Source organism: Polypterus senegalus, chromosome 13 (genome assembly GCF_016835505.1).
Source record: "Polypterus senegalus isolate Bchr_013 chromosome 13, ASM1683550v1, whole genome shotgun sequence".
NCBI lineage: Eukaryota > Metazoa > Chordata > Cladistia > Polypteriformes > Polypteridae > Polypterus > Polypterus senegalus.
Window position 1 is genome coordinate 141458119 of NC_053166.1, and position 13402 is coordinate 141471520.

The 13402-nt window shown below is 37.6% G+C and overlaps 1 protein-coding gene across 1 annotated transcript; it reads right to left on the reverse strand.

The window, feature by feature from the left end:
- Positions 1 to 1189: 1189 nt before the first annotated feature.
- atp5mf (ATP synthase membrane subunit f) lies at positions 1190 to 12910 on the reverse strand. The gene is made up of 4 exons (XM_039775701.1): positions 12807 to 12910; positions 11846 to 11953; positions 10030 to 10146; positions 1190 to 1359 (listed from the first exon to the last, which is right to left on the reverse strand). The coding sequence occupies exons 1-4, from the start codon at positions 12880 to 12882 to the stop codon at positions 1331 to 1333; spliced, it is 330 nt and encodes a 109-aa protein (XP_039631635.1). The 5' UTR covers positions 12883 to 12910; the 3' UTR covers positions 1190 to 1330.
- Positions 12911 to 13402: the final 492 nt, after the last annotated feature.

The window sequence follows — 13402 nt, forward strand, 5'->3', positions numbered from 1 at the left end:
AAATGACCTCCAGCTGGCTACTAGTGTGAATGTTTCTGACCAAGAAGAAAGAAACAGACTCCATGAGGGTGGCATAAAGGCCTGATGTCCTCTAGTGGGACCTGTGCTCACAGCCCATCACCCTGCAGCTTGATGGGCATTTGCCAGAGAATACCACAATTGGCATCTCCGCCTTTGGTGCCCTGTTCTCTTCCTCGATGAAAGCAGGTTCACAATAAGCACATGACAAGTGAAAGAGTCTGGAGACACCATGGTGAACATTATGCAGCTTGCAACATCATCCAGCATGACTGGTTTGGAGGTAGGTCAGTGATGATCTGGGGAAGCACATCCTTAGAGGGTCACATAGACCTCCACCTGCTAGGCAAAGGTACCAGCATGAAATCTTCAGAGCTGTTGTCAGACCCAATGCTTGTGCAGTGGGTCCTGGGTTCCTATTGGTGCAGGACAGTCAAAGGCATTGACACCACTGATTGGCCCAGACGTGAATCCAACCAAGAACCTCTAGGACATTATGTATCTGTGCATCCGATGCCACCAAATAGCACCATAGGCTGTCCAGGAGCTCACTGATGCCCTGATCCTGCTCTGGGAGGGGATTCCCCAGGACTACATGTGGCATCATGGCCAGTCGGTAGTGCATTAAAGCACATGGGGGCCATACACATTGTTGAGTCATATTAGGAGTTGCTGTGATGAAATTCACACAAGTTGGATCAGCCTGTGATTTCAATTGTTGACTTTGATTTTTGGTGTAATGTTGAATGCAGCCCTCAATGGGTTGGTGATTTTGGTTTCCATTGACTGTTACATTTTGTTCTCAATGAATTACACAGTTTTACTCAGTATAGATTTTCCACTTGAATATTTTGTTTGAGATCCGATGTGTAATTTAAATGCTCAACTTTTTTGGGCAGTGTTTTTTTAAAAGACTAAAAAATGAATAATCTTAAATTGTCTTTACATTTCTCATTTTAAATTTGTCAATATAAATGAATGGTTTGTAATGTTTTGTTTATGCATATTCTGCACAGCATCCTTACTTATAAGGATAACCAGACGTTTTGGTACTGACTATGTGGAATTACCAAATTAAGCTAAAGCAGTTCAGCCAACAAAAAGGAGTCCATTTCAGTGTTAACTTGCTACCCACCCACAATGTGACTCATTTGTGTAAAAGCACACAGACTCAAAGCCCGATATTTTATTCAGTTTGTTGGTCACATTTATTTGCTTCCACAACATGAAGACTAAACAATGGACAGCAGTGCTTTATTTCTGAAGGACGAATAAGCCAGCTTGAAAAACCAGAGTAGATGGTCAGTTTCTTCTAGTGGTATTTCCTCCAGCGGTCATGTTCTGTTAGAATATGAGAGAAGAAAAATGTAAATAAAAAGTATTTAAATATAAAACAGTAAAATTACATGATTTACTATATATTTAAAAAAATACTAATGAATGATTAAACTGCACAGAAACCAACAAAACCAAAATGTACACTTGTGTAACATAACAGATTGTACAGTACACTATCTTATAAAACAAATTCTTTTAGATAATGCAAGCCTTTTTTTAAATTAAAATCACCTAATAACATGCAGTTACTGGGATTTCCAAAATACCTAGAAGCATCTAATAATTAAATTTGGTCCCAAACAAGCTCTTAAAAGATGGCTTTGTCATTCTTCAAGAATATTTTTTCACACAGCATTACACATTCTCTCTCTAGGCACTCGTTAAATAAACTGAAGCTTCATTTGGTACTTTTACGCAAGTGCAATGGAGGGTAATAGGGTCAGAAATTCTCAGGTGTCATAATAATGTGAATACAATGCAAATAAATCCAAATTATTTTTGCTTCAGAACAAATATGCCTGAGTAAATAATTAACACATTACAGCAAAGAAAAAAAAAAAAGTGTCTTACACTACACAATGTCACAGAATTGCACTTTAACAAGCCAATGGCAGGTTGTATCAATCAAGTAGGTTCCGCTTTCACATTATTTGTTACCTCTTTTAAAGGAATTCCTACAGGGCTCCACCAGCACCAAATGCGTTCCCTGGCTGTACTTTTGGATGAAACTCAACTGCAGGTATTGTGGAACTGAAAAGACTGTTGTCAGGTTAAGGCTGCCTAATGACCCAACACCCACATCTTTAGGATGCAGAAGAAAAACCCATGCAGATGTGAAAAAAATAATTTTAGCATTGTGTGCAATCTGCTGGTAAACCCCAGTGAGTCTGTAAAACACATAAATCCGTCATTTCAGTTTTCAACTTCTCATTCAATTGATAGCTGAATTTGTCAGCCACTCCAATAATATAAATTATGGCTTTACCAGTTTGGCAAAGTGAACAAAAGCGGGGTGTATACATTACTGCTACCATTATAAATGATGTAGTTAAGCTGTAACTGATACCAAACCAGTTTTGTTATTTATTACATGAAATTTAGTAGTTTTGGGCTATTTTGGGTCATTTTTTATTTAGATATTTCATTGAGTACATTGTAAATAAGACAAATTTGGGGCACATTTAAATTTTGCCTGTTTTATAAACCTATATCTGGCCAAATCTTTTAAAAAGGAGTACAGTAGGGCTACAACAATTAGTGCATTTTTTATTGTCGACGTGTCATAAACAGAACCTTCAATAGAGGCTCCAGTCACAAAGAACCACATTGGTTTTTGTACCTGCAATGCACTACATGAATGTCTTGAAAGTATTGTTTGTTATTGTTTGTCAAGACTGCACACAGTCCTACCAACACAAGCATCCTGGAGCTGTGACGCCACCGTCTCTCGAGTGGCAAGTTTTAGCGAGTAATGTTAGAGTCACGTGTTAACATTGATGTTTGTACTATAATGTGTATATCAAGGTTTCGACAATGATAGTTAACCCTTAAATCAACACATACTTGGGGGTTAATGCACTCCTGGATGCCAGATACTTTTTAGCTGCACTTTAAGTAAACCTCACAATTCACAAAGAAAATGTGAAATTTTAATGGAAAACATTTTTTTTCACGCAAAAAGCATCACAATTACTGCAACACTGATCATTTTACACACTGCAAATGAACTGTAAAAACTATAAAAAAGCTACTGCAACAATCTATTATTATATGTATAAGGTGCAACTGAAGCCATTGATGAAATTCAGTAAATCACCGAGCCAACTGCACTTGAAGTGGCTGCACGCAAACACACAGAGGTAAACGCTGATGATTGCAGGCTCGTCTAGTGCAGTGGCTGAATCTCGCAGGCAGTGGTGCTGCAGTTCTGTCAGCTCCAGCGTGCTGGCAAATTGCTCTATGAAGCAAATATAGCAGGTTGCAGGGTTCAATGAATGTTCGTCACCAAATATACTCGCCCCCTGCGTGCTGGCAGATTGTACCGAGACACGAATATAGCCGGCTGTAGCATTCAATGAATATACATCGCCGAATATACTCGGCTCCGGTGTGCTGGTAAATTGCACTGAGAAACAACTTTAGCCGGTTGCGGAGTTCAATGAATGTACGTCGCCACATATACTCGACTTCGGCGTGATTCCAAATTGCACTGGAAACCGACTCTGGCCGGTTGCGGCATTCAACGAATGTACTTTTCCAAATATACTTGGCTCCGGCGTGCTGGCATCAATTAGCTTGTTACTTATTTTATTCCGTTATTTTTTTTTATTTTGGCATAATACAGTACATGATGTGATAAATTACAACACTTTTCCTTCAGAGTGTGATGGTTAAAACATCTTTCTGTCTGCAAAATCATTCTTGTGTATGCCTGCTACCTTTCAAAGAAGAGAGCCAGCCACACACCAGAGCATGTCGAAATGCTCACGTTCCTGCACTGCAATCAGGAATATATGAACTGAATCTTTTATAAACTGTACATTATTGTTTTATTCTATTTGAATTGAAGCTTTATTTAATCTTTTGGACTTTAAGACACACCAGTGGCCATTTTTGGTTAAATATTAAATGCACTTTTTTTGTTTAAAGACTATGTGTAGTTTAGTTTGTATTGTTTAATGTAATTCTTTTTTATGGTGATAGTCACAATAATATAAAACATCGTATTATTTTCAAATTCATATGTTTCACTGGTTATTTTAATTTATTATTAATTTTAATCGTGTTAACGCAGACATCAGGGTGACATTCACAGGTGGACAGATGTGAGCAGATGAGGTAAGACATGCACTGGAGCCCAGAACAGGATGTACAACCAGAGGCTGCAGGCATCAAAATAGTTAGACATGAAATAATTGTGACTAACAAAAAAAAACGGAACGATTAGTTTACTACCAAAATAATCATTAGTTGCGACCCTAGAGTACAGGTTTACACACAACTAATTTCACCTTGCCACCATATTATTAAAATGAAAGGTTTTCCCATGAAGGTTACTTCATGCTGGAATGAATCTCAGTTTCTTCACATGCACAGAATTATGATATCCAGGCTAATAGGGAAAAGAGCGATGGGGTCATAATACAGAAAAGTGTTACATATAGTTATAAATATTTAAGATTGCAATTTCTGTGATGCCTGTGACTTGAACAATCAATAATCTCTGAGCTCAGCAACAAGGATGCTGCAAAGCTAAAAGCTGAAGATTTCAACCAGCAGGCCTAATTCGAAGCAGCTAACCCTTTTTGACCATTTACCATACCTACATTTTATTTCATTCAGCTAAGCAACAAATTTCAGTTCTCATGGATGTATCATGACATCACCAAAGAGCTTCAGGGGTTAAAAATGCATCACTGCAGAGCTACAGCGTTAAGTTCAACCAATTACATGCCTGCTATTTCTAGCGCTGCATCCAGCAAAGCACCAGTTTTAAGTCAAATTTTATTTTCTTCTGCTTAAGCAGAAGTTTGTAACATTGTTCACAAAGTGTATTATCACTTTAAATCTAGTGTATGCTTTTCACTATGATAATCAAAAATTGTGAGACAAACCTCCGTACAGAACTTTTCACTGCCAATACACAAACACCTTGCTGTGAATTAAGCCTTCATGCTATTAATTTTACATTTCTACATGACAGTGCTATAGGGCTGCCCTTAAGAGTTTTACAACAAAATAGGGCATGACTGTGTCGCATTAGGGAAATCTATTAAAAGTATCAACCCTTTTAAATGATCCTTTAAGGTCTTCCACACACTCCTAAAGTAGAAGCTACAGTGTTTGAATACTTTAAAAAAAATTTGTAATCAAACAAATATTTGAGTTATCTGCTTGACTATATGTGTCATCCATATTACCTACACAAAACAATTACATATTCTAGGTAATTACTGTAAATATGGAAATAAGAGCTAATGGGGTGATGTGCTTAAACTGGATAGTTTTTTTATGACAGAAATAAGACAATAATTGTTTTGTAATGTGGAATTTATTTGGCGGGACCTCAACAGACATCCCCTGGTTTGGCTGAAGTTTCCAGTCCTTGTCCAGAAAGAAAACTACTGTTGCAAAATGTTTTCGAAGGAAATATCCATGTTTAAATGTATTGCTTATTTAATCAGCTTGCTCATTCACAGCCATGAATTACATTACATATTGTGCGGGATTAACTTTTATGCCTAACAAAGAAGCAAGTGCACAACTTGATACCTTTAGGCATTTCATCCATTTTTTTGCTATAAAATTACCCGTTTATTGTGTTGGTTTCTAAGTGGTAAGCATGATGAAACTGCAAAGTTTCCTAAAATCAAGCTGCATGTTTGGTTTACAGTAGAGTCTCGCTTATCCGACATAAACGGGCCGGCAGAATGTTGGGTAAGCGAAAAGGTTGGATAATGGCAGGTGTTAAGAAAAAGCCTATTAAAGTCAAACTATGTTATAATTTTACACATTATGAACCTAATAATCATGTTTTACAACAAAACAGAATAAATTAACTGAAAAAATTAACTTAGTTACAGAATTGTCTGAAGTTAAATACAGTATGTACTGTACTTAAAAAGTTCAATCCTGTGATGATTTAAAGACATTTTTGATCAGTCTGCTTTCCTGACGAGTGCCATTTCATTGGTGTCAAATCTCGCCATCTTTGAGGCATCATTATGTGGATTCCTGTAGCTTCTTCTTGTTGCTCAATGTGATTAATTGCGGTTTCTAGAGCCTTAACTCCGTCACTCATATAGTCAACATCCGTACGAGCGTATACGGTTTACTACAGCATTGTGACTGCGTGTGTGTGTGTTTGTGCTGTGACGTGCGAGTCCCCGTCTTGCTCCCGAAAACACAAAGCGGAGTCTCAGTACTTTAGCAACACCAGCTTTGTTAAGCTTGAAACAGCAACAGCATGGTTATTTATTGTAGTGGTATCTGCCATTCTCCTATACACAGACACAGCAGTCAGGCAGGGTCGGGGGAAAGTAATACCGTGCACTGCGCATTTATAATGTTCCTTGTATCACCCATCGGATTTGCTTTTATGGCGAACTGCTACAGCGCCGAGAGCCTGCAATTGCTTTAAGACACTCTTCTGCGTGTTGTCCCGTTGGTTGGAATCCCACAAGAGTTTAGAAACTCACTCATACCAGCCATGATTATTTTCAATGGTAAAGTGCAGGTTAATTTGCTTTATGTATTTTTACTTTATATTTTGTATTAATCATTTTTATATGAATAGTTTTGGGTTGTGGAACGAATCATCTGAGTTTCCATTATTTCTTATGGGGAAATTCGCACTGATATATTGTACGAGTCCTTTGGACTCAAGCACATTTCCAGAACAAATTATGCTCGCAAACCATGGTTCCACTGTAATTAGCTGCGGTAGAGTTGGGAGAAACAAAAAAATAGACTATGCTCACGCTCGCAGTTCTTGTTGCCGACTGATGTGTTTTTTTTGTTTTGCGGTGGGACGTCAGATAATATAGAATGTTGGATAAGTGAGACTCTACTGTATTTTGTTTCTGTTTGCTCTTCATCAGATGGCTACTTTAAACAAATGTATTTTTAACAAAAAATAGTGTAAAACAGTAACCTATTCCTGTAAACACACCCAATATTTAGCTAAATCCTTTTAACAATAAACAGCTCTCATTCACCCAGAAATTAAAAGCTAAATGCAAACAAAGTGGCTACAGCTGTGCTCCAACACAGCGCGCTCGCTCTCTCTATTTTACATATACACATATATATATATATATATATATACACACACATACATACACAGTGCTCAGCATAAATGAGTACACCCCCTTTAAAAAGTACGAATTTAATCAGTAGCTCAATGAACAAAGGAAAAATTTCCAAAATTTTCACAAGGCTGAGTTTTATTGAACATTTGTTTAACTCCATAACATTAAATTAAGGTTAATAATATAACTTAACAAGATCAAAATCTTCAGCTTTACTCAAATTGGTTGAAGCAAAAATTAATACACCCCGCAACAAAAACTACTACATCTAATATTTTGTATGACCACCGTGATTTTTAAGGACAGCACCAAGTCTTCTAGGCATGGAATGAACAAGTTGGCGACATATTGCAACATCCATTCCATTCTTCAAGAATAACCTCTTTTAGAGCCTGGATGCTGGATGGAGAGTGATGCTCAACTTGTCGCTTCAGAATTCCCCACAGGTGTTCGATTGGGTTCAGATCAGGAGACATACTTGGCCATTCAATCACCTTCACCCTGTTCTTCTTCAGAAATGCAACAGTAGCTTTAAATGTGTGTTTTGGATCATTGTCGTATTGGAAAAGTGCACGACGACCAAGTGCACGGAGTGATGGCAGCATCTTCTCCTTCAGTATAGAGCAGTACATTGTTGAGTTCATGATACCATCAATGAAATGCAGCTCCCCAACACCAGCAACACTCATGCAGCCCCACATAAGGACACTGCCACCACCATATTTCACTGCAGGCACCATGCATTTTTCTTTGAAATCCTCACCTTTACGACGCCATACAGTTTTGAAACCATTAGTTCCAAAAACAGTGATCTTTGTCTCATCACTCCAGAGTATAGAGTCCCAGTAGTCTTCATCTTTTTCAGCATGGGCCCTAGCAAATTCTAGGCGTGCTTTTTTGTGCATGGAGCTTTAGGAGAGGCTTCCTTCGTGGATGATACCCATGCATGCCATTCCTCTGCAGTGTGCGCCGTATGGTGTCACGGGAAACGGTCACTCCAGTTTGGCTTTCTACTGCTTTAGCTAACTGCAGTGAACTTGAATGGCGATTTTCTTCAAACCTTCTCATCAGAAGATGCTCCTGTCGAGATGTTAACTTCCATGGACGGCCTTGACGTCTTTGTAAGATCGTTGCACTTCCATCTTTCTTAAATTTTTGGATCACTTTTGCTACAGTATTTTGACTGATATGTAAAGCTTTGCTGATCTTCTTGTAGCCCTCACCTTTTTTGTGTAAAGTAATGATTTCCTTTCTCAGATTTTCTGACATTTCTCTTCCATGTGGAGCCATTGCTTACAGCATGAAATGGGAAGGGCTTTTCTTTGTTAAGTAATGCCATTTTATAGTCACCTGTCTGTTGGACACCTCTTAAATGAATCATTAGACTCACCTGTGGTTGAATGCCTGTTAATTAGAATTTTGTAGTCTTAAGTGTGGCTTTTCTCCTAAGACTATAATTGGGGTGTACTCATTTTTGCAACATGGGCTTGAATGAATTTGTTAGGAAAATCACTTTTGTGTGTGCAAATTAACAAATCTTTATTTTGTAATTTGTAGTACAGTATCTCATAGAAAATGTTGATACTGAAAGGAAACTAAAGGTTTTCTGACAAATGTAGTGGGGTGTACTCATTTATGCTGAGCACTATATATATATATATATATATACACACACACACACACACACACATACGTAGCATTCATAGTCTGAGTCCCGATCAGATTGTATGGGTGGTTACCTACCAGGTAACGCATGTGGTTGGTCTGCCAGTCGCCAAACATTTGCCACGGGCCCTCTCAGTTGCGAGAAGCAAATCATAGAATGTTACATAGTATTTTATTCTCTGGCAGATGTTAGACGACTGGCAGACCAACCACATGCGTTACCTGGTAGGTAACCACCCATACAATCTGATCGGGACTCGGACTACGAATGCTATGAATGTAATTACTCTGATCTCCAGGCTGTCAAACGAACCACACGCCGTGGCGCAGTGTAAAGAGGCTTTGCCTCAGACGGTTTGATTCCCGCGAGGGGTACAGTGGAGTGTGTATGCCTGATGAGCCCAAATAGGGGCGAAACACGCGTACTCTTTGCATTATTTGACAGTAAACTATGTAATTATATATATATATATATATATATATACATATATACATATATATACACACACATACAGTACAGGCCAAAAGTTTGGACACACCTCCTCATTCAATGTGTTTTCTTTATTTTCATGACCATTTACAGCACTCCATCACTCTCCTTCTTGGTCAAATAGCCCTTACACAGCCTGGAGGTGTGTTTGGGGTCCTGTTGAAAAATAAATGATCGTCCAACTAACCTGACTTCTGCACAACACAACTGCTGGTCCCAACCCCATTGATAAAGCAAGAAAATCCACTAAATAACCCTGATAAGGCACACCTGTGAAGTGAAAACCATTTCAGGTGACTACCTGTTGAAGCTCATCGAGAGAATGCCAAGAGTGTGCAAAGCAGTAATCAGAGCAAAGGGTGGCTATTTTGAAGAAACTAGAATATAAAACGTTTTCAGTTATTTCACCTTTTTTTGTTAAGTACATAACTCCACATGTGTTCATTCATAGTTTTGATGCCTTCAGTGAGAATGTACCAATGTAAATGGTCACGAAAATAAAGAAAACACATTGAATGAGGAGGTGTGTCCAAACTTTTGGCCTGTACTGTATGTATGTGTGTGTATATATATATATATATATATATATATAATATAAATAAAAAAACACACACACACACACACATATATATATACATACACACACACACATCCAAAAGCTGGCAGTATGGTGCCTTAAGCATCACTAGCAGATGAAAATGAACTTACTGATGTGATCATATTCCCAAATATAGCTCAAAATTACATAACCAGCAAGTAGCATTGAAATTCCACCAATGCCCCCTTTCTTGACGTTGATGTATTTGTTGTAGTACCGGTCATGCCCTTTAGAGGGAAAAAGATAAGAAAATAAGTTTAGTGAATCTGCACTGTTTTGTTAACCACATTAATTTCTTCTCCTCTGACTAATTCAGACAAATGACAAAAGAGGATAAAAAGATAGTCTGCACAATTTCAACTGATAATTTGCCAGTTTGTTACATTAGTGAATTTTCAATGACCAAACTTTACATAAATAGTCAGTCATCATCTATTAAATTCTCCAAGAAAGACCATTTAAGCTGTAGGTGTTTACTGCTACCACTACTAAGAGTCAGAAGCAAAACTACTCCATAAACTTACAAAAACCATCACCGATTGTTTATAGGGTTTATCTCTTAATAGGGCTGTGAAATTAGGGTGTTTATCACAATCTTTGTAAGTCAGAGGCACAGCTGTATAGTCCGACACACACAGGGACTCAGTTTAACCAATCTTTAAATTGTTCTGACATTACTCTTAAGATACTGAATGTCTCCTGTATATGTGATAGATGACAACCAATGAGCACTTACCTGGAAGTACAATGCATATAAATACAGCTATGAAGAATAAGGAACACTGGTATTTTGGACCTTGCAAATAATAGACACGCTTGTTTCTCTGATGTCTCATGTTTTGCATACCATGCAAAACAAAAAGGGATGGGAGGGTGCAGATATTGGGAAAGTGTTCATACTGCATTAGCTTTGTTGAATAGCATGTTACTAGTGTTCAGAAAAAGGGGTGAGCTTGCCATATTTTGGAAATGTGAAACATGTGTTGGAAAGTTATTCTGGAGTCATTTAATTTGTCATCAGCTGCAATACTTGGTTGTGTAATCTGACATCCTCAGGCAACAAGATCAGTAACTACAGTCACTGTGTTTGACATCCTCTGTGACTAGAAGTAATATAAAGTTTCCCTGGGCTTTGTTTGAGTAATATGAAAACAAAAAACTGACTGTAGATGGTTAAAACAGTGTTGCCGTAGATGGAGCTGGATAAGGTGCCATTGTGGTTGATTTTTTATCCCATAACTGTTTAATTGCACAAGTCAAAGAAAGCCCCTTGGAACAATTTACATTAACATATGATAAATGGTAAAGTTAAAAGTTTTAGGATGGCTGCTTAATACAAAAGTTAAAGAATTTTTAAATTATGTGCAGAAATTCAACCCTCCCCATCATTCATTGGTCAAGAGTCTTTATCTTCAGTTCAGAAAACCAATCCCATGTGAATTTATGCCTGTTTATGATGTGAGCTGATTTTTAGTTGTGTCTATTCCAGAATACTTTAGTAAAAAATGCATGCATTTATGACAGAATAACCAATATATGCATTACGCAGCATGAGTAATAAGATTTTTTTTTTTACTTTGCCATTGTATGGCACTGATCACTACTGGCTTGTATCAAACTTTTTTTAAAATCTCCATTCTGGATGATAACAGGAGATTAAAATTTTTATTGACCATCACTACAAACTAAGTAACACTTGTATAAAATGAATTTTGGGGTGGAGTGTTCCTTTAAAACAATCTTGGTTACAAATACAAGTAAATAATTTCAAGGAATATCAAATACTTTAATATATTCTAAACACAAATGCAACATATATTCAGAAAACACTGCACACCAGCTTTAAAAGACCATATTCCTTTTAGAAAAAAAGGAATTTGATGGTGCCATCTTTGTTAACAACCCAATATCAACAGTATGGCTTACCTCTGCGCATTGCTGAAAGGATCCCATTAGGAGTGAAGTCGCAGGATGTCATCCATGTAGGGAGCTCACCCAGCTTTACATCTAAAAACCTCTTCTGAGCAATGGAAACTGAAAACAAATTTGACTATTTAGTCTTAAATCCCAGAGAAACTACAGTACAAGAGATACTTTGGAATTTTGATGGGAAAATAAAAATTTACACAAATATGTAAAAACTTTTTTTAAAAAGACATTTTTGTAAAAAGCTTGAGTTAGAATTTAGAGATATATTGGCGGTGTCTTTAAAATGTACTAATCTTTAGTCTTTTATCACAATTTATCCACTTGAACTCTATACACACACCATATATCCAAAAAACGGAGTTATCCTTCTTGCTTTATTAACCATGTTAACGCACTTTCCGCACACCTCTTCTGGCAAGGGTGGTTGAGGTAACAGGCTGGACAGGTGTGACCCAACTTTTAATGGGAAATTAAAAATGCAGTTGAAGCATTCAATCTCTCTCAAACTGGAGCAGCAGCTCTGCACCAACGTTCCTTCGTTGTTACATACTGTATGCTGTGTGTACGATGAGGAACGTGCCGACTGCTCGTTATTATGGTTACGACTACAATTTAGCATTATACGTCAGCACGGAAATAACGACTGACTAATAAATCAAGACAACATAAGTTTGACGTAAGCAGCCTTAATTTACTGCAATGTTCAAACACAGTCATACAACTATTACTATGTAGGTAGGGCTCCTTACTTTTCACTAAAAATTCACCTCGACGAATGGCCGCTAAGACCTTGACAGAAGGACAAAAATGAAAACAACAGAATCGTACTTAATAATTACAGAGCGAATCTGTTTTAAATGACGTACACTAACAATATGCAAAAATGCACAACACATTTTATCTCACGTCAAACCTTAACTAAGCATCTTTATCCATTATAATCCCCAAAGATACTCACCCGGTTTGTCCGCCATTTTGCAGCAGAGGGTAATGTGGAGGATTCTGGGTGTATAGAGGACGCCTAATTGCATCATGGGAATAAGGTCGGCGTCGTTCTACTACTCGGCCATTAAACTGAGGTCAATAGGACCCACGTCCGAGAATGGAAACATCCGCGTTCATTCGTAGTGCCAGTGCGTGTGAAGGTATGCTGGAGTGTGCATTTGCTGTGGGATCTTACTGTGCAAAGAAGCGGAATCGTGTTTAAGTAATTTAGCTTACCTAAAGTAGATATTGATACTCTAATGCAGACGCCGAGAGAGGAGGTAGAATATGATTTTTTCCTCTAGTTTTTTTACGAATAATTTTCTCGAGACTTAAAAAAACGAAGCTGTTTTCTGTGAAAACGTTCTTTTCTTAAGATAACATAATTTATCGGAACTGTCCAACAATGTGCCAGCGTTAGCCGATGCAGTTTGTGAAAAAGCAACACAAAGCAGAAATGCGGCAAATCATCGAACACGATGAAACCGCTAGCAGAAATAAATGACGCAAGTAGGCTTACATTTGTGTACATATCACATGAGTTTTCATCTTTTGCTATCATTATCAGTT